The sequence below is a fragment of the Haliaeetus leucocephalus genome, unplaced genomic scaffold, assembly GCF_000737465.1.
Source record: "Haliaeetus leucocephalus isolate CR32 unplaced genomic scaffold, Haliaeetus_leucocephalus-4.0 Scaffold428, whole genome shotgun sequence".
NCBI lineage: Eukaryota > Metazoa > Chordata > Aves > Accipitriformes > Accipitridae > Haliaeetus > Haliaeetus leucocephalus.
The window spans coordinates 6,699,414-6,720,700 of record NW_010972864.1 but is presented as its reverse complement, the minus strand read 5'-3'; the positions used below and the strand labels follow the sequence as shown (position 1 = coordinate 6,720,700).

Genomic DNA, 21,287 nt, shown 5'->3' with positions numbered 1-21,287 from the left:
ATTGTTTCTCCACCATGAGCTATGGAAATACATTGTATTTCACAAAGTAAGAGTGCTGAACAGCAATCCAACAAGAATAAATCATTTTTCAAAATGCAAATTTTTAAAAAATATTAGCTGATTACTGATAATCTTAAACATTTAAACAAACCCATTCACACAGTCAGAACTTGCTCTTTAGTGGTTAAACTACTGCAGGAATTTTGGCACATAGTCTTTTTACAAATTAAGTATTGTTTTACACGTCCCAAATGTGTTAGTCATAAACATTAGCAGAGGAATACAAATCACAACTTTTTAATAACCTTGCAGTAATTCTGAACTTGTTCATCTGAACTTATTTAGCTTGTTTTTCCTTCATGACTGGATAAAGCAGACTGCAGGATTTTGTGCAGTGCCAGGTCTTGGCTCCATCAGTTGCTCATTAAACAAGATCTGGAATTTAGCATTGGATTGAATGCACATGGGAACTCATGTGAAGCTGCTCATATATCATTGATAGCTCCGTTGCTAACACAGAGTTTATCCAAGACCGTACATTTTTCGTTGACTTGAACAAAGCTGTTTGCCATCCTCTGTTTTTGACGTCAGTGGACAACTACCCACTAACAGTATCTGTCACTACAAAATGCTTGGAATTTCCTCACTTACAAAAGCTGGAAAGTTTCAAGTACAGACCTTTCATTAAAAAAAAAAAAAAAGTACACATTATTAGATTTTCAGGATGAGAGTATTTTGTGATTATTAGGAAAGGACATTTTCATTCTCACTGAATATTCTTTCCAGTAACTTAAGAATTCAAATGTAAAAAGCATCACTGACTGTAAGGAATAGATGTTTAAAAACATAATTTTCCTCTTCTGTTCCTAAAACCCATGGACTAAAATGTATGCTAATTCCTTGATACATAAGCACCACAGTGAAGTGATTAAGATTCTTCCCATTAACTGGACACTACAATAATTGCAGTAGGATCAATGTTGGATGGTATCCAGTATTTAACAAAAATGTAGAAAACCACCACCCCCAGCATAAACCAGGCTATTTACATTCACTGCCTCTTTTCTACACTTCCTTTATTCTTAAAAGTGAAACAGCCCATATTGAAGAACGTCATCCTGGTGAAGGCACCCTCCAGAACACAGAATTACCTCCCAAGAACAACACTAAATGCTCCTTCTAGGCGAGCTCTGTGCAGGCTGCCTGGGTAGCCCTCGCTGCTTGCGTGAGCCAGGAGCATAACAACTGACTGCATATACCCAATTCAGACATCCATCTGGACAGAGAGACGTATTCTACCCCTGCTGGAGGTTTTTGTGCCGACAACAATGCATTTCAACCTTGATCTAAAAACCAAGCTGCTGCTTCGCAAACACACCACTCACTTCTGACCCCTCTGATTTGGCGGAAAGCAAACAATCAACAAAACCCAGCACTTCATTGGTACAATACAGTGGAAAGTCCCCTTTTTCAGCATGTCGAGATACCATCAGCTATTAGCCCAGAGAGAGACAGTCATGTTTAAAAATCCAGTTTTAATCTTCTGCAGAACTCTGGATTTACTATCCTGAGGCTCCCATCTTCCCCAAATGTGCTTCCATTCTTTTCTCCATGGAAAACTCCTTTCACAGAGAGCAGTTCTTTCATCTTTGTTTTTCAGGGTACTAATATATTATGTATGACATTCTTATAATACATCTATCTATACCATAGTTATAAAAATAAACAAGTCTATCATGTTACTATGTTTATTAGACATAGCCCATATCCGAAATACCAGGTATCTCTTGCTTCAGGTGGTTTTGACAAATCACAGAAAAGGCATAAATGACTTGTTCTTCTCTTGGAATCAAAGGTTTGTAATTCTGTATTTTTCCAGTTATGTCATCCACCTATGAAGGAGCATAATTATTCATTTATTTGATTACTAAGAAATGGTATTATTTCAATTTTCTACATGCAAGGTGGAACAAACACGAATAATACTAATGGCTTAATCTCTCTAGTTCTAGAGACATAAAATAGGATATACCTGAGCAGCTCTACAGATACAACCTTCTCCCTTTACATGAGGGGATGGACAAAAAAATCAAATTTATTTTTAAAAATAGAAAAATGAGTAAAATCCTAAGGATTGCTCTGTCAAAATGGATAAAGCAACAGAAGTACTGAAGAAATTACATTAAAAGCTGTTAGAGAAAACTTTCAGTTCACAAAAACTATATGTATTCCTATTTTCAATAGGCAACTAACCTCTTTTGAAGTGAATGCACTAAGAAAGGTATATCCTAACAAAAAAAATATAAACACTTGCAAGAAACCTGCAGCTGCTTCAGCTTCTTCTGAAAGGAGCTTCAATTTTCACAACTGCATGATCTCTGAGAAACAATTCGAAGCAGATGATATGATCTGATCTTTGGCTCCAAGGCCATTCCTGTATGTACTTCAGAAATAGTGCCCACACTGGCTTTACAGCTCTTAAGTTTTGTAGAATTTTATCTCCTGAGTGAGCCTCGTCCTTCTTATCAGGGTTTTCCCACTCTGCTATTGTAACATCTTCAAAGAAAGAATGCAAAGGCAGAGCTAACATCTTTCCAAGGGGAGCAATCTGACTGGTGATCTTTTTTCCCCCTCTTCCATCCGTTTGAATATTCATATGCGTATGTGTATATATATTTATTTATAAATGCTTGGATTTCATGAAAGGAAGATGGTGAACATAGATCATTTTTGTCCAACTGATCAATCAAGCATTCAAAGAAGCTGCCTCTCTGTGGAGTAAGTAGAGAAACTGAATTTATGCGAAAGATGTTCCATACATGTCTTGAATTCGTATTTGTATTTTACCTTTATGGAATGAGAAAATTTTAAAGGATATAGATGCTTTCCTTCTTACAGAGCAGCAATAGGTCATTTCTGCATTTCATTAATACATGAAGCCCAAGATCCTACTTTTTTCACACGATCTTTCTTGTGGTAGGGAGGTATTCTGTAACAATATTCTTAAATGCTTTCCTTGACTGGTGAGAGCAACAGTGATAAAAAGTCTCTGTCTTCATCAAATGGAAGGCAAACCCTCTTTAACACCAGTCACACTAGTTCAGAACACCTATTTCATGTTAGGTCCCTGTGTTGGTAGTCTTATTGCTCACCAAGATTATGTAAGGCCATGCAAGGTAAGACAGTGTATTAAGTAAGACAATGCAAAAATCACAGTAACATATCCATTTAGTTTAAGTCCTGTTGTTGAGCCAACAAAACAGACTATGGCATATCCAGGGTAATTCTAAACTAGAAGAATACATAAGTCTACAAAGCTAGATTGCTTCCTGTACATAAACTTCTTCAGAGCTTGCTTGCATATTTCTACAGCAACTTCCACCACTGGCCCACCTTAAAGGACTTGAGATACAAGGTTTCATCACTGTATATCAGCTGATCTGCAGCAATGTTTTGTATGAGCTCTCTTGGCAGTAAATAATTCAAACTCTTCTAAACCTCTTTCATTAAGGAGAGACCGAATCCAGTATAATGCAAGTAGAAATGGGAAGTCCACATTAAACACTTTCACCAGGCACTAGAACACTTTCCAAGCTGAGTAATTATGATTCCCCATGGTTTCATAGGTTAAGAGAAACTAAATAACAACTTTGAAGTTGCTTGTTGATGTCACAGAGCTGTGTTTTATATACTTACCATATTGAGTTCCTAAAATAAACTCTTTTTTTTTTTTTTTTTTTTTTTAAAGCACAGAGAAGTTGTATAGGAAATAGCGGCTATCCAGCCAAGGATCCCGTCTTCTGCAGGGCATAACAGCCAATGTTTACAGGCAATGTAAGAACAGAACACAAAGTGGTTCTGTCCCCTTCATACCGTCCCAGCCCTCCAGTCATCAGCAGCATATGAACCTCCTGAACTAGAGGTTTCATACCAGACCATCACATTCAGTAGGTAGGGATTGACCTCTGAGCCTGTCCAAATCAAATGTGACCTGTGGTTTATATTGCTATTGCCAACAACTGTATTAGTATCAACATACTTCTAGTAGTTTAACTTCAGAAATACATAAAAAAAATTTCAAAGTTGTTAAATTTAATGGCAAGGAAAAGAATTCAAATCTGCATCATTTTCTTCGGATTAATTTATCTTGAATATTCAACTGCAGGCATAACTACGAGCAGGAGGCAGGAGTATCTGAAGGAAACTGTCTATTCTCAAAGCCCTGCTGTGAGCAGAAAAATGAATCCTGAAGTCTCTAAAAATATCAACTCTTATCACTTTCTGTTAGGTATGATAAATTATTTCTATCATTTTTACAATTAAACAAACAAGAAAAATCCAGGTAAGTTGAAGCCACAAAATCACCACCAGTAGAACTGGGAAGCCTTTGTTCCCATTCTCTCATGTCTTTGCAGTATCAAGCACTGTTCACTTTTTGCTGGATATGTATTTCTGCAAAGTGAATAAAGACTTCGTAATCGATTTAATTACACTCAGTAATGAGCTTTTCCTTTTCCAGCTGTTCAAAACACTTAATGATTCAGATTCAGTTCGTAGAAATTATGAGGTGCTCATTTAAAATCTTTATCCAAGAAATTGCTCAGGTACTGCAAAGACAACCGAAGGCAAGCCTACGCAGGCAGGGGCAGGCAGGGCTGAGTTCTTTTGCCTGTTGTGTTCCCAGCTGGCCAGACACAAACCAGCTCCAGCCCAAACCACGCAACCGTTTTCATGTGATGTGTCCAAGTTAATAGGCTTTATTTAGATACAACACTGCAATAATACTTCTACATAGCCTCAGAGCAGGCTCCCATCAGACGGCTCAGAGGCCAGGCAGCTGAGCTCCTTCCTCCACTAGACATGCTGGTTTGAAAATGTTAATCAGCCTATCGGGGTTGCTTTCGCTATAGCAAGTGACAGTTCTCACATGAAATCCCTTTCATTCAAGACTGTAAATATATACCTTAAGACACTAGACCCAAAGAAATCCATATCCAGTTATAAAGAAATCAGGGCTCAGTCTTGCAAATTCTGACTCTGACACAAAGCTCCTCTGAAAGTTGGTGGGACCACTCTCATGAGCAATGCCCAGGTTGATAAGATTCTTATAACCGGCCTTCTGTCAATGTTTTATTTTTTAAATTAAATTGCTTGTACTTTAGTGCTGAAGTATCATGGGATTCTGTATGCAAACAAATACCAACAAATGTATCAACTAATCTCTAAACACTGTTTCCCAAAGTATTTATGCAAGTCTACTGCCAGAGACATTTCACATACCAAGCTGTGCACTGAGTTCACAACACATACAAATACAGTTACAAAAGAAAAGTCTAATTTTACAAAGGCTCCAAAACGATGCATTCAAATTTTGTTCACTAATAGTCACATACAGAAGCCAGCAGCCTGTTTGTCTGCATCTTACCTACTCACTCAGCTGCCTGGTCAGAAAGCAAAAACCAAAGTCAGAACATAATTCTGGGGTGTTATTCTAAAGATATTGAGAAATTCTACTCTCAGGACGTTACTTTACAGCAGCAGAAGCAGTCCACTTATAAATCATTCCATTTCATCCCATTCTGCCTCACCATACAAGTATCTCAAAATGCAGGACAACAATGCATAGTGTGCTGTGTGTCTCAAGTACACACGGGTCATTCAAGGATTGTCTCCCCTTGCATCTACTTCTTTTTTTGTTCCCTTTTGCTTCTGACTGGTGATACCAGTAAGATACATAAATATGCTTATTCACCATGTCAGGGTTAGTTTTAGTTAATTTGTTTTTACACCAGTCACACATTTGAATTGACAGGAAGACATTTTATCACAAACAGTATTCGTTTTTAAAGACAAAAGTACGAATTCAATGCAGAGTAAGAGAAACTACATTTCATCATTCAGAGCTCTCAAGTAAGAGTTTAACAGAATAGAAGCTTGGAAATGTGACAGAGGAAACTTCCATTAAGTGTACAAGTCCAATTTCCAATTAATGTAAACTAAAAGTGCCAAATAATAATCTAAAACAAAAACATCCCTCATCCTCCCCCCTCCCTGCCTCCAGTAAGTTTAGTTTAACAGTATCCAGCCCAACTTATTTTGACTTCTGGTTGAGTAAACAAGGAGACGATAACATTAAGATAATTCCAAAATGATAGAAAATAGGACTAGAGATGAGATATAATGCAATTTTGCCACTATTGACTAATGTCTTTATAAAGTGCCTTGAGAGCCACATCGGTAAGGAGAGCAACTCTGGCGACGCAGACATATCCCCTGCCCAAACATTCTGGTTTTATGAAATAACTTTTTGGTTACATGAAAAGTACATCCTACTAAAATAAAAAACAAAAGCAAATAAAAAGTGATATTTCTGGGAAGACAGATAGCTATGACGTTTTCTCAATAAATCTCTGTTTACATATATATAGGAATGAGTTTTATGTCCAGAACATCTTAGAATTTAAACAAATGAGAAGACTACACTAGTACAGTTACAGATGCTTGTAGTCTGGAAAGGATCATATCAGTGCAGAGTTACATCTTCCCAGAGCAGACATGGAACAAGCTGGAGCAGTCTGGGACTTACACATGCTAAGCATACTGACAGTAACCATTCAGGATAAGAAAAAAAAAGTTGAATCATACCCTAACTAAAATAAGGTTTGCTGGTACAAAAATCTATGTGTAGGTTAGGGTCTATACAGAAAGATACAGAAGCATAAATGCAATGCCTTGTGGTTTAAAAACAACAGAGGAAACCTGAAGAGAAAAACAGAACTAAGATGGAAGTTTGTAGGAGAGAGAAACAAGAAGAAAACAGGGGGAAACAAAAGCAAATGTGAAGCATGAGAAGAAGATTGTTGAAGGAAAATGTAAACAAGAACAAACATTAGTACCTTAAGGGTGAGAGGAAGAAAAAAAAAAGCAGTAACTTACTTTATATCAGACTAGGACTTAATTAATATTCAACTGTATTTCCCTTAGCTGCCAATCTATTTACATCTACACTATCAATAGTTGTATCTGTAGCCACAATAAAGCACAATTAAGTATCCTCCCTTAATTTTTTGAATCGCCTCCAGAAAGACTTAAACAACATTTTAGAAGTGACAGATTACGAACTGGGGAACCCCGAAAAGATTTGCAGCTATCAATGAAGATAACAACCAGATATGGACCTTTGCAAAACAGGAAAAAGTATTTTGCAAAAGGATATGGTCAAACGCTAGAGGCAGGATTCTACTGCAGCTGGAGGCTAAAACTCAGGTAATGAATGCTGAAATACATAAGAAGAAAGTATTTCCTCTTTTATAATTTGGGTGGAGAAGAGTGAAAAGAGGAGTAATATTCCCACTTCATAGTTCTCTAATTTTTATGAAGAGTAGACCTTCCAACCTACAGTCACCAACAGCTAGCTGCTTTACTAGAAATCTCATCACTTTATGCTACCCCTTAAAATCAGGAAAGAAATCCAATTCAGAAAAAATTACAAATGTAGACCAAACATTTTAAAAAATTCCAGAAAGGGTTGCACTGAAGAGGGATTTGGGGAACTGAAGACAGTGAAAGCAGCAGCAGCAGCAATGCAGAACTACCAAAAAGATGTCTACTGATTCCTTAAGAATAATGTGAATCTCTCTTTTCTTAGTTTTTTTTCCCCCATATTTTTAGCTGCATGTTGGTTTTGCTGAATACTATACAGTTAATACAGACTTTTCCACTGAAACTTTATACCCATACTCACAGCAACAGATGAACATTCCTGAACTACTTTGCTACCAGAAAGTATGCACTTTATTGGCCTTATCATTGATAAGACATTGCTCAGGCCTTTCTATCCCTCTAAACATGAAAATATTAAGCAAAAACAAAACTGAGGCCCTGAGCAACACTAGAGGCATTACGATATACATTTAGTTGTTATCTGAGCTATCTTTAAGGCATCTGTCAAAGCTGCCAGAGACAGATGACCGCAGGAGAGCCCTGCTCTCCCCCTAGCCCCCAAGGTCTTCCCTACAACAATGCAGCCAACATTCTACCAACCCCACATTGTTCTACAGTGCTACAGCAAGCATGGCTGGTTCTCCCTACTCACCATGGAGGGTAGATGTGGATGACATCCTGTGGCCTGCTCTTCAGGTGAGCTGCTGTCTCTCTCGCAAAGAGGACTTTGAGTATTGGTTCTCCTGCATTGATGACAACATCCTCAGATGAAAGCATAGCAGGAGACTGTTCCAGCTGCTGGCAGATGGCAACTTGTATTGTACACTCCTCAAACACTTCTAAGATCTTCACAATTAAGACACCAGATTTATCTGGAAAGTAAATTAAAGAGAAAAATAAAAATGCAAAGTCTGGATAAGAGAAAGAAACTCTGGCACTCTGAAGATGTGTATCCCTCTGCTCTCTGCTGATCTGTCTGACTGCAAAAAATCCACATATGAGTAGAATACATTGCCCCACCAAAAGACTTACGTTAAAGTTTTCTGGTCATTTTTCTTTTCTTTATAGATACTATTAACTGTGCAGACAAAAGCCTACCGCACTTCTTCCAAACACCAATGAACTCACAAACTCCTTACAAGAAGCCCTCTCCCACCATGTTTGAACTTTTTGATCTTGCAACTCATTCACTTTGTTCAGTCTTTTTTTATTAGATACTGCACAAAATAAATTTCTTTTAAAACAGAATAATCACACTGTGTTAAAAGTGAAGCTGTGTTTGCCCTCCTTGAACTTTCTCAAAGCAACAGTTGTCAGGGACCAAGTTAGAAGAGTACCTGTTAGGTACAGAGCATCTAAAAGCTGATGGCTCACATTTAGAGACAAATGTGGAGAAAGAAGGAGTAAGATAGATGCACTGCCTAAAGTTAATTATTGCAAAAATGATCATCCATTTTATCAGTAGGCAATCAGGATACAGAAGGCTCTCCTGTTTTAAAGCAACATGAACAGATACCAGCACCCCCACAGTTCAATTCTAAGCACTTTTGTCAATGCTGAACAAGAAACAACTTTGCACTGAAATGAAATTACTCCTAGCTCCCTTTGTAGTCTGCACAGGGCAACAGCTACTCAGACAGACCTGGGTCTGTACTGTAAGATTATGTAAGATTTCTTCTCTTTCTCACCTAGCTCTGCTCAGGTTTGCACTCTGGCCACTGAGGGGAGAATTTTTATTATCTACCTGCCAAATGCTACAAGCAGTTAGTGGGAAAAGACAGGGTGCCAGAGGACAGGGGCAACAGAGCCCCAATTCTACCCATTTGGATTTACAAGTTCTGTTGGGAAGAACACAGGATCCCAAGAAAAACAGCTGATATAAATTATTGTCTTCCCACAGCAAAGACGAAGCAGGGGAGGAACTGTGAACGTGATACTGGAACTTAACGGCAGAGCTGTACTAGTTATTTGTTTGTTTATTTTAAGGCCCATTTCACAATTGTGAATGCCTTTCCCTTGGAAAATAAATCAAAATATTTTAGTTTTAGTTTATGAGAAACTTAAAAAAAAAATTAACCCAACCCTCAAGAAGCCCAAACCAAAGAAATTGGGCCCTAAATCCTTTCAGATTTATTAAATAAAGTTAAAATCTACAAAAACAGAAAATATTTTGTCACTGTTTTGTACTCCCCAGTCTTTATTACATTTTACACTGAAACTGAAATAAAGTAATTTTGAAATATAAAACTGAAATGTTCTCAAAACCCCTTTTATGTGAACCCAATTTTCATCACATGCACATGCTTCTGCAAGGCATCCTGCTTCCCATTGAACCAGTATTTTCCAGCAGGATAAACGGTTCCACCAGAAAGTTCCCCATGTGATGTACACAAGCCATTTCTGTCCAAGCCATTACAGCTCGACCTCCTTTTCCAGATCTGAGAAGCAGGAGTAGGAGAACCAATCCTTTCTGCCAAATCCTTTGAGACTGGCTGATGAAGAGATGGTTACCACCGCTATTACTCCTTGCCCCTGTCACTTTCTCAGGGAAAGCTGTAACATTACAGTGCCACTCCAAATATTCACTGCACTCTGTTAAGGTCTGCTTATGTGCAAACTTCTGCTAAGTGTGAGCATGGACTAGATTTCTGTGCCTAAAGGCAAGGACTTAGAATATTCGCACTTGAATTCTGTTTTGCCTGACTAGCTACAGTTGTAGTCCTCTGTCAACCCCAAGTCATCTGGCACGCATAAACAAATTCTCCCAACCACAAAAATTCTCAGCCTTCAAAGTAACTGAGCATTTACCTCACCCCTCTAGACATACTGCACATTTGCATTTTCAACCACTTTAAAAACCAAGTCAGAAAAAAAATCAACTTCAATTTTGAAACACACCAACAATTTATTAAAAAAAAAAAGTACTAAGACAGCTCACGAGAGAGACTGTTCATCACTTCCGAACTACGCATTTCTTATGTACAGAATTTTATAACAATTCTTAATGGTCAGCAGAGTACGTTACTCAGCTGATAAAGCAGGTTGAAGACAATGAATGAAAACCTAGTAACATTTTTCTTTTAAATATCTCTGACTATAATACAGTTAAAAATACTAGGTAAATCAAGAACTGTAACTATATGAAAGCTTCTAAAAGATATTGGTGCTAAAAACCCTACCAGGGTACTAGAGTGTCTTGCAAGCCAGCCTTAAAGTTGGTGGAAACACTGGGAGCTGATACTAAATGAAGCCAAATGCTCCTACATTAAAAGCAGCACAATTTCAACAACTAGTGAAGTCTCACACTTGGCACACATGCACATTTTACAGAACCACAATCTATTTGTTTATTTAGATGCACAGAGATAGTTTAATTTAATTACTCAGAAATTATTATTACTGCTGATGATAGAATGCTCTCTCGAACAACATGGCAAAGCACTTTGGATTCCTGGCACATGATGAAACACCGAAGTTCAGAATGTAGCTTCATTTTTAATTCATTTGGCTCTTGTATTGTTATGTCAATCAAAAATAAATCAAACATACGTGGCTGCACATTGAAGGGAGAATTTGTGGGTGAGGAGATGGGCTGGATCGCTGCAATTTCTACAGTTTCCAAAGAAGTTTACTTGTTTGTTCATCTGTGTGAAGAGCTTACTTCAAGGTTTTGCAATGTTCTCCTTCACCCTTGGATAACTCACAGAAGTTCTCAGTTGCTTGCTGAAGTCCTCATTCACTTAATTTCACTTGCAAAACAGAATTACAGCCCAAGAAATTAAAACCTGCAGATGTGAAGGTTTCATGGCAATACCTAGTAATCTTAAACAAGGAAGAATACCTTACAGTAATACATATTAAACAAGGTGCAAGCAATAACTGTGCTGCAATCCTGCCCATTCCTACACCGCATATTCCTTCATTTCCCATTCTGCTGTCTAGAGCTCTCATGAATTTCTTTCTTCAGCATTAGTTTTTAACAAAATCAATGAGCTAATCCAGCTAATTGCAAAGCCACCAAAGCACAGAAGCAGATACTACGGAGAGGAAGGAACAAGTGATGGAGAGAGGTGGGGCAGGAAGGGACTGAGGGAGGATGGTTCTTTTTGGAGACAGCCCAGCCAGGCTGGATTATGCCAGTTTCAAACACTATCCAGTTACTTCTTTTCCCCTACAGTGCCCAGGCTGGACCTTCCTCGAGAAGCTCCTTCAGCACATAGGAAGGACAGGCAAGATGAAGTCACTGAACTGAGATACTGGCTGTTCAAGGTGTGTGGTCCACAGGCACATTTGATACAATAAGAGTATATATGTTCTACAGCTCTTGGCCAGACTCTCTGGCATCTTTTTTGAGCCTCAGCATCCACAATAGATAGACACCACACTATGTTAATGAAAACATGGGTCAGAGCATACCTAGTGTTATCTTTCAACCACCGACTCCAGGCATAATGCTATATAATGGAAGGACCCTGAGAAAAAGAGAAGGAATAAGAACTGCAGGCACCTATGGAATGCTTGTTTAAAAAAACTTCAGTTTACTTACTTGAAGGTAACATTTCTTCTCCCATTGAAACACAAGTCCACATGCACACTCACTGAGAGTGAGCATATAGCTGCCTGGATGCATTTAGAAATCTTCCGCTCAAGCAGCAGTCTGAGGCCTGCTTAACAAAGCTCTTCTTTGGTGCCAGATGCCTCTGCAACAGCGCAATGCTTGACGGAGATAAAGATGGAAACCCAGAGAGCTGCCTGATCAGTGTCAGACATAGGTGCATTTCTCAGCAAAGCCCTGGGCGCTCTGAGCTCCTGATGACAGAGGGCTGCTGCAGCTCGGTGGTCCTGGAATGCAGCCTGGCATGGGCAGCTGCCCATTCCAGCACCTCTCCATAGCCTTCACACAGAGTCAGCTGGAAAGTCAGAGAAAACTTCCACTGACACAGGCTCAAGGATCATTTGAAAGATCTGGCTCCATGAGTATAAACAGAGAGCTTATTCATCCCAGGGGCTTGAAGTATAAGTTCAGTCCCTCATACACAAGGCTCGAGGTGCCGCAAAGAGAGATAGAAAGGCACTGATAAATCTGGTTGAGCATGAATTTTGAAGAGGTATTGGGGATGTACAACGTGCCTCCTCTAAAGAGCACCATTTAAAAGGAGGGGAAATCAGCCATGAGGGCCTGTAATGCTCCCTCACTTCTAACAGAAGTTTCCATAAGAAAAACCTTCACAAAGACATGCAGCAACATGCTGGCTACCAGTGATTCAAAATGTTGGTCACAGAAGGGTCAGAGTACAAGAAAAATCAGGTACCAGTGATGAGCTGGGTTAGTTTCCACCCATAAAGGTCACATCAGCCCTTTGCAGAAAGGCTGTGGTAAATGCCACCCACTGGAAGGCAAGAGACAGAAATCATAGCTAGATGGACTGTGATCAAACAAATTAATTGCTCCAGACCTCACAAGTGGTCTACAATGAGTGAAACCAGCAGCAGAGACTGACTGGTGGGAGGAACAAGCCATTTAAGCAGGGAAGTATCTCTGGTGAAGCCTCTCTACGATTGACAAGAACCTCCCTCACCTCCCTGCCAAGAAACAGAAAGCTCTGACAAAAGCCATCCAGCAGCCCTGCCATGAGGGGGCTGGACAGGCAGATTCAGCACCACCCCACCAGCACACACAGGAGCCACATCTTCAGGCTCCTCAGAGACAGATGAAGAAATCTTAATCCAAACCTAGGCAAATGGGACATCAACCTCTCACTGCCACTGTTAGCAGAACCTTTGAAATCACAGGGAAAGGTCTTTTTGGCAACGGCAGTAATGGAATAAACCTGGCGAAGACCTTGGACATGATTTCCAAAAAAGCCTGATGCTTCACAATTGTGCGATCAAAACAGGTCTATATTGTATGCATGGTTCAGAAAAACAACCAGTAACTACTTGTAGGAGAAAAAAAAAATATTTAGAACTACTAAGAACACAGACACTAGTTCTGGTTCAGAAAGTCCCCAAGTCAGAGATCTTTGGGAGATTGTTGGGAGAATACTTTGGGGAAATATCATAAAGTGTTAGCCCTGTTATAATTTTTCCTAGGTATTTTGGTAGCCCTTGTCACTGCCAGAAACAGGAACGTAAGCTAGAGGAACTTTTGGTATGACCACCTACCAGATCTGCTCTTACGTCCATAGTTAATTATTTAATTCCAGGTGACCTCTGGGATGTCAGTCTCTCACTCCAATTTGCAACCCAGACATGAAGTAGCTCAATCAATCCACAAAGATATTTCAAGCGCATGGGAGATGAACAAACACACTCCATGCTGAATGCATCATTTTCCCTGGTTAGTTCTTTTCATTTCTGTTTATTATTTCAGTACAGTATAGGGTGATGCTGCCCTTCAGTCATACACCATGTCATATACCACGTTTTGACACTGTACTTTGCAGATGTTCTGCATTACTGTGAATTCCAGGACAGTTGGAAAAAAAAGAAAGAAAAAGAAAAAAAAAAAGTCCCCATTCCTTTGGAGATCATGGACCCTGAGATCTTGAGCCTTTTGAAAACTTCAGTATGACTCTACAGTCTCTGGTAGAGTGAAGGCCTTAATCTTCAGATCTAACAAAGTGGCTTCACAGCAGATGCATATATTTAAGCCACACCAATACCAAATGTACGTAGTCACAGATGATGCACTGGCAATGCCACGGGCAGCCTAAGAGGGAGGCTAAGAAGAAAGCCAGTCTGCTTTGACTCTTAACTACCAAAAAGTAGTTTGGAAAGAAGAAAAGGAAAAATATCAAGGAGCACAATTAACAAAAAAAAAAAAAAATTCAGACATTCTGGCTTCAGTGCCTGAAATACAACTCTGAAGTTTGTTTTAGTAACTCCATAACTACCAATAAGGAAGACAAATGAAGAGAAAAATATAGAAATTATAATCTCTTGGGTACTGCATATTTCATGTTTCTCTTGCTACACAGTGACAGGAAGCTGAACACACTGCAGGGAGAGGATCCATGGGACTTGACATACAGAAATCCATCAAATGTTGACATCAGTAAGACTACATGCAGTTTCACCTCACTCAAGTGACTTTTACTAAAATGTTACTGTTCAAGTGTTCCAAAAGAGCACCTGTAGCCTTGAACAGAAAGCTCTCAAAGGGAACAACTCTCTTTAAAGTCAGTTGATAGGACTCCAGCAGCACAGCAGTGCCTATGAGACCTGCAGGGTGAGGAAAAGTGCTTCAGGACAAGGAACTGGAGTATGCGACACCTCCCAGGTCCTGAAGAGGAAGCTAGGGCAGAGGGTAATTTACCATGTTCTGCATGATATGAATGTGTTAGCAGGGATAGCAAGTGCACCTCCATGCAGATCAGCTCAGCATAAGTAACAACAGTAACACCACCACCACAACCACAACAAGAGCAAACCAAAGGCAGGCTGACACTATGACAGTGGGTACTCCTGAATTCTTCAATTTTCTATTCTTTCATGAGAATTAAAAATCTTGCAATGTTGAAGGAACGCATCTCACCCACAGGGCTGAAGGACATGATATGTCCATCTGAATGTAACAATCATACATGACACAAGGTAGAAATAAATTTTCATAAAGACCACAGTACCAATGCAGAAAACAGTGAACTACAAGCACACAGAACAGATCTTACAAACACAGAAGAAAACTGGAGTTTAGTAAAATGCCAAGCAGTGTACAGCTCTGCTCCACTGAGCATTCTGGGAAAAAAAAAAAAAATCTACTCATATGCAAGCATGAAGAAGAGCAGAGTGGAAATTATTATTATTGTGATAGTAAAAAGTCTCTAGTAATAGAGGACACACACATCTACCAGTAAATATACATGTGGACTATCATGCAAAGCAAGAATGACAAAATAACAGAGAAACTCCTCATCCACAAGACTTACCCCATAAGTCACATGGATGAAAGAAACCAAACAAGCAGGGCAAGAGGCAAAAGGAAGAGTACTTCAGTACCTTCCTTTTATATCAATAAAAAAAAAAAAAATGATACTCATGCAAGTAAATCTTTCTGAAAAAACAAGACAAACGCATAAGAAAACCCAAGGGACTGGAAGATGAGATTGCTTGAAGTCACGTTAATCTTTGCAAAACTGCTAACAAATATTTGTTTTGTGCAAAGGCAGTCAGGACAACCTGTATTTGTTCTTACCAGCTAAACAGTCACAATGCACAATTCTTGATCTTAATGATATCTGAATGATACAGGAGAAGGATAGATACTTTTAAGAAAAACAAATTACTGTTACTTTTGCTCAAAGAGCTATCAAACAAATTATATATATGAACTGCACTTTAGAAGCAAATTTGTACTGCACGTGACATAATTAGTTGACATTTCTAAAGAACATGGCTGAAAAGTTAAATTATACCTAACTGGCAAATTCTTTACAAATATGAACTACAAGAAATACAGGTGTTACGCTCAAGTCAAATTTCTACTAATCCTAGTTAAAAGCTTTTATAAAATAACATTTCCCACTGAAAGTACAAAGAATCTTGAGCAATTGACATTGGGAACAGTACTTACTGCACTAAGAATGAAAATCAATTTCTGCATTTGGTTCTGATGGATGGATCAGATACACATTATGGAAGTACGAAGTAAACAAAGAAAACCCCACTTTACGCCTTGTTTAATAAAGCAAACTAGCAACACACTTCCAAGTTAGTCTCCATCAGTTATTTTTTTCAGAGGCATTATTTCATCCTAACATCATTTAACTTTTAATTGCCTAATGTGGATTCCAAAACTGCAGTTGCTAGACACCCTCCTGGGACAGCACTTAACTATCTGCAGTGGAAGAATAGCCAAGCCTACATTTTCTGGTTCAGGCCACAAAGTTTTACTTTCATTCTCAAGTATAAAAGGTATAAAATGTCAAATGACAGGCATAAATCAAAAGAAGAACATGCTTTTGCTTGGCATCCCATTATTGTTCTTCCTTCTCCCTCATGTAAAAGATTGCAGGTGCAGGCATAACAAACTCGGGAAGCAGGTAGATACCAAGCAGACCCTTGCAATCCAAAGTCAACGTTGAAAACCAGGTGAAGATTCCAGCGTTTTCACAACCTGTACAAAACCATCCGGTTGCTATTCTGATCTATACATGTTGTTATTCTTCCTGGGCTGGTAACTTGTGAAGCCATTCAAAAAGATTTTTCTCAAAAACACATAAGTCTTGCAGGCATGATGGCTTCTTGCCACATCTATATTCATTTTTAAAAGGTTGCTGAATTTGTGCTTTAAACATTATACATTCTTTGTAAGAACATATGTAAACTACTTAAATTGACTGTGCATGCCATTATTGATTCTCATAAGAAAACAAAAACAATAGAAAGAATTCTTGTTTGAAAAAGACAAGTTTACATTTGATTTTTTCCTTCACAATGCTGTAACAATTTCAGACAGTTGGCTAGCAAAAAAACCAAAAGTAAAAACAAAATCAAAAAACCACCAAACATAAATCTGGCCACTTGCCATGTCTCTAATTTATAGTATTAACTCTTAAGTAATAAAACAAACTATCAAGAACTAAGAAAATAAGCAACAACTAGCAAAGCTCAGACTTTCGTGTTTTTAGAAGAATTTTGCATGGTGAAAGGAAACCCTGTTAAGTACTACCCTTGTTTTCTTCATTCACAGAGAGAAACTTTTGTGCAGGTCTCATGGCATTCAAGCTGCTAAAATCCTTTCTTCCCATCACCTTAACTAGTCACTGAACTGGAAGGAAGGAGTGATTCTTTATGTCCTCTTCTGTAAGCCTTTCAGCCTTCCTGAAAATGTGGTGTTACATGTGAAACCCTGTCCTCATCTCCAGGGCTTCACCCTCCTCCCCTCATGTGTGTGTTCCACTTGCCTCAGCAAACTGAAGAATTACTGCCCCTTGAAGGTCACTTCCCTCTGACAGGAAGGAGCAGTTTGGAAGGAAACATCAATGGTTTGGGTTTATTATCAGTTTATTACTCCAACTCAATTGTAATCCAATCCCAAATCTTAATCTCAGACCAACAAATACCAAATATCTTGTATCAGATTACAAATGCTAAAGAATAACATGCTTTCAGGTAAAAAACTGCTTTGATGATAACTGCAAGGAAAAGAAAAACAACAGAAAATAAAATGTATAGAAAGTAAAACTTCAGAAGTTACTGAAGGAATCTACATGAGTTTGCTTCAAATATTTTTAGTGTCCTATCCTATAGACAGGAAAGTTGTCTGAATGTAACTCAGAAAAGCACTATCTTTTCTTCTGCATCATGCAATCCCCATATAACCAGCAGATGTTCACAGGAAAAAGGTTTGGTTTTCTGTTGGGGGTTTTTTTGTTGTTTTTTTTTCTCTCTCTCTCAACTGTCCACATCTCCTCTTTGCCCAAACAGGAACATTCATAGGGAAGTTGCAGCCCTGCATACACGAAAAAGCTTGCAAGTGGTCTAAAAGCCCTTGCACATAGTACTGTCAAACCATCAGCCTGACTGAGTCTCCATTAGAACTAAACCACAGCAAGCATCCAACCAACACTGTGTAGCACGGGCAAGCTTTGGTCTTCTCTCCTTTCAGGCCTCTGTCTGATATGGTTAGCTTGATTACAGAAGTGGAAATACCAATCACCTCGCAAAAACGCACATCCTTAGTGAGTGCCTATCACAACACAGGGACAAGCTACCGAACGCAATTTTGACCCAAAATTGTCAAAATGGAGAAAGCACAAAGATATCTTCTACCCTGCAGAGCGAGTCAGCCAAAAGTGAGACCCCCCACACACTGTATAAAAACCAGAAAGTGCGTGCTGAAAGGAGGCGCTCTTTTCTGGAGTAGTGATTCATCCCAGTGACCCAGAGGCAGCCAAACCACAATGGTTACTTACAGAAAGGGGTCACGGGAGCAAACAGAAAGGAATTTTTAAAAAATAAAGCCAAAACAAGGGGTTTTGGATAACATGGACGCTGATACAACATAAAAGTAAACAACTGCAAAACGAAGGCATAAAATTCTGTAACATGAAATGCCTAACGGGGGGAACAGCCCACACTTCTGCAAATGTTTTTCCTTAAATCTCAAATAGAAGGAGGACTTCAAACTGAACTCATTTGAAATTGCTCCCCTTTGCCTTAGCAATGAACTTCTGGTCTGCATGTCTATGGGATGTCCAAAATGACATGACAGCTCTCCCAGCAAGTTACTTCAATCCTCCGCATTAGTCTTCAGGCTCCTTTGATAACTCATTTGAGTTTGTCATTTGAGAAGTTCTTTCTTCTACTGCTGCTGCCGCAGTCAGAAACAGTCCTGGAAACAATGTGGTTTAGAAATATTACTGGGCAAAACAGAGAGGAAACAAAATCCAAGAAGAATCTCAAATTAGTGAGACACCCTTAGTATGAACCTAAAAAGATGAAAGCTGAAAGTGGTATGCATTTGCTGTGCTGACACTTCACATTTCCACACTAGAAGCAATTACGAGGTTATCTAGTAACATTACTAAAATTTCAGCCATTCCGACTAACATTTTCCAAACCAAACACCAATTTTATTTTGGTGACATGAAACAGTATGGCCATTCTAAGAACAAAAGTATCAAAAATAAATTTTGCCCCAAATGAAAAAATATCCTCCAAATATTATCACAGCTACTTTAATGATTATTTTATCATCCTCATCCTTTGGAATAAGGATTGGGAATTGGAAATTAAATTCAGGCTGTGAAGTTGAAGTGTATTCCTAAATTATGGCATGTTCAGCATCTTTCGGAAATTTTAGCAAATGCTCACAGGGTAAGTGAAACAGTAGTTTGTCCTAAAGACTTCTAACTTGCCCAAGTTCTTGTAGATTTTCACCATGATGACAAAAGGCATATCCCAGAAATGGCTCATCTTCTGCCAAAACTAAATTGTCTTGAAGACACTCATCAGAATTTTTTATATGTACTTCAGAATAGAGCAAGGTATTTTCCCATCGCCTTTTTCTCATAAAATGCTAACGAATTCTGACTCATTTTCTGAAAGAAAGAAGCATCATCAAAAGAAAGGAATTCAGCCAGAGGCAGATGTTTAGCATGGAATATTTCAGCCTAGGAGTTAAAGTCTAACAAAATGGTGACCATGCAAACACAAGGTTTTTGTAATGACACATGTGAAGCTCGGACAAAAATAATATTAGCGTATTAGCAATGTTGCAGATCCATTAGTATAGAGAACACTAAAAAATTTTCATTTTATTAAAAAGACAGACCTATTCAATATCCATTTCTGTTCCATATTTCAGAAGAAACAAGAGGATGTCCTTGTCATAAGAATGACAAAAAGTAACCTCCTATCCATTAGTAACTCAGGTGGAGGATCAACAACATGCAGAAGGCTTGAGTGGTTTTAAGTCAGCATGCCTGTATAATTTTCAACACAGCACTTCTGAAAAGAGTTGGCTGAAGACATTTCTGGTTCCCTGATGTTACTTTCTGGTCAGTCTTCAAATACTGGGGAAACTCCAGAAGTCTGAAAGGATGATGATATTTTGCTAGTGTTCAGAAAGGGCAAACAAAGTGACGTACAATAACTGGAGACCAGGTAGCTTGACATCAGATCTAGGCAAAGTGACTGGAAAAATAAGTAAGGAATTAAGGTCAGAAATATAATATGCCATTCCACATGGATGACATATTGAACACATAGCATGCAAGTGGCCACAGGATGTAAGCCCTCTAAAGCTCCAGTGAGAAGCTGTGAGACTAGCTTTAGCCAACAGTTTGGGTGTAACATAAAATCATATAACCTTCTTATGGAAAAACAACCATTTTCACTATCAGTAGTGTACCCTTTAAGTGGAATGCAAAAAAAAGTATTTCAGATAACTAACTTTGTGAATTACAGTTGAGCTTTTTATCAGTGGAAAAAAACTAAGAGCAGTTCCAGCAGGATTTGAAAGTAAACACTCATTCTATTAAATGGTTTCATCAATGACATAAAAGCAAGTTAAAAAAATAATATAAGAAACTGTGGATACCACAAATTCAAGCAAATTCACAACTAAAAGAGGACAGGCTTGACATACACAATGATCTGAACTGCATGGTTAGCTGGGCATACTCAAATGAAGCAGACCTGGATACAGCACAAACACTTCCCTGTGTTTAGGTAGAAGAAACACAAATGATAGCTGGAGAGTAGGAAACTGGATCTCAGAAAACAACAGCTACAGAAGTTATGAAATCACATTGGACAATCAATTCAACGTGAAGTCCCAGCATCATGCTGTGACCAAATCCAAACCAGATTCAAACACTTTTTACAGGCCTTGAACATACAGGAGGCTGAGTAGTGAACTGGACCTGGCCAATGGTTTTGATGAGACTAAAACTAGAAGAATGCACACAGAGTAGCTGTCCTTGTCCTTAAGACCATGCTGAAAAGTTTGAGAGGGTGCAGTAAAAAACCATGCAAATCACTTGAAGACTGGTAAAAATGCTTTAGAGAGCCTTAAAGAGCTCAGTCTGTTTAGCTTATGAAAATTGTGACGCAGCATGATTTTGCTATGCAAGTGCCAGAGAAGGAAAACACCACATACTGAAGAGCTCTTTAATCTAATGGAGAAAAGCTTTACAAGAAACAAAAGAGGGGAACTGAAGCCAGACAAACTCAGATTTGGAAGAAAACCCACTTTTAGAAATTTGGGAGTGGAATTAAGGACAAACTCTCAAGGCAAGTGATAGATTCCCTCATGGCCATGTTTTCAAATTAAGACCAGAGGACTTTCTGAAAAATAAATGGAAGTTAGTATGTGCTCAGAAACAAGTAGTCAG

At 38.7% G+C, this 21,287-nt stretch overlaps 1 protein-coding gene across 1 annotated transcript in view; it reads right to left on the bottom strand.

Moving 5' to 3' along the window:
- SPIDR (scaffolding protein involved in DNA repair) overlaps positions 1–21,287 on the bottom strand; it is a 153,357-nt gene that overhangs the window by 118,969 nt on the left and 13,101 nt on the right. The window contains exon 3 of the mRNA XM_010574418.1: positions 8,096–8,315. Within this exon, the coding sequence (XP_010572720.1) occupies positions 8,096–8,315 (220 nt within the window). The remainder of the gene's footprint in view (positions 1–8,095; positions 8,316–21,287) is intronic.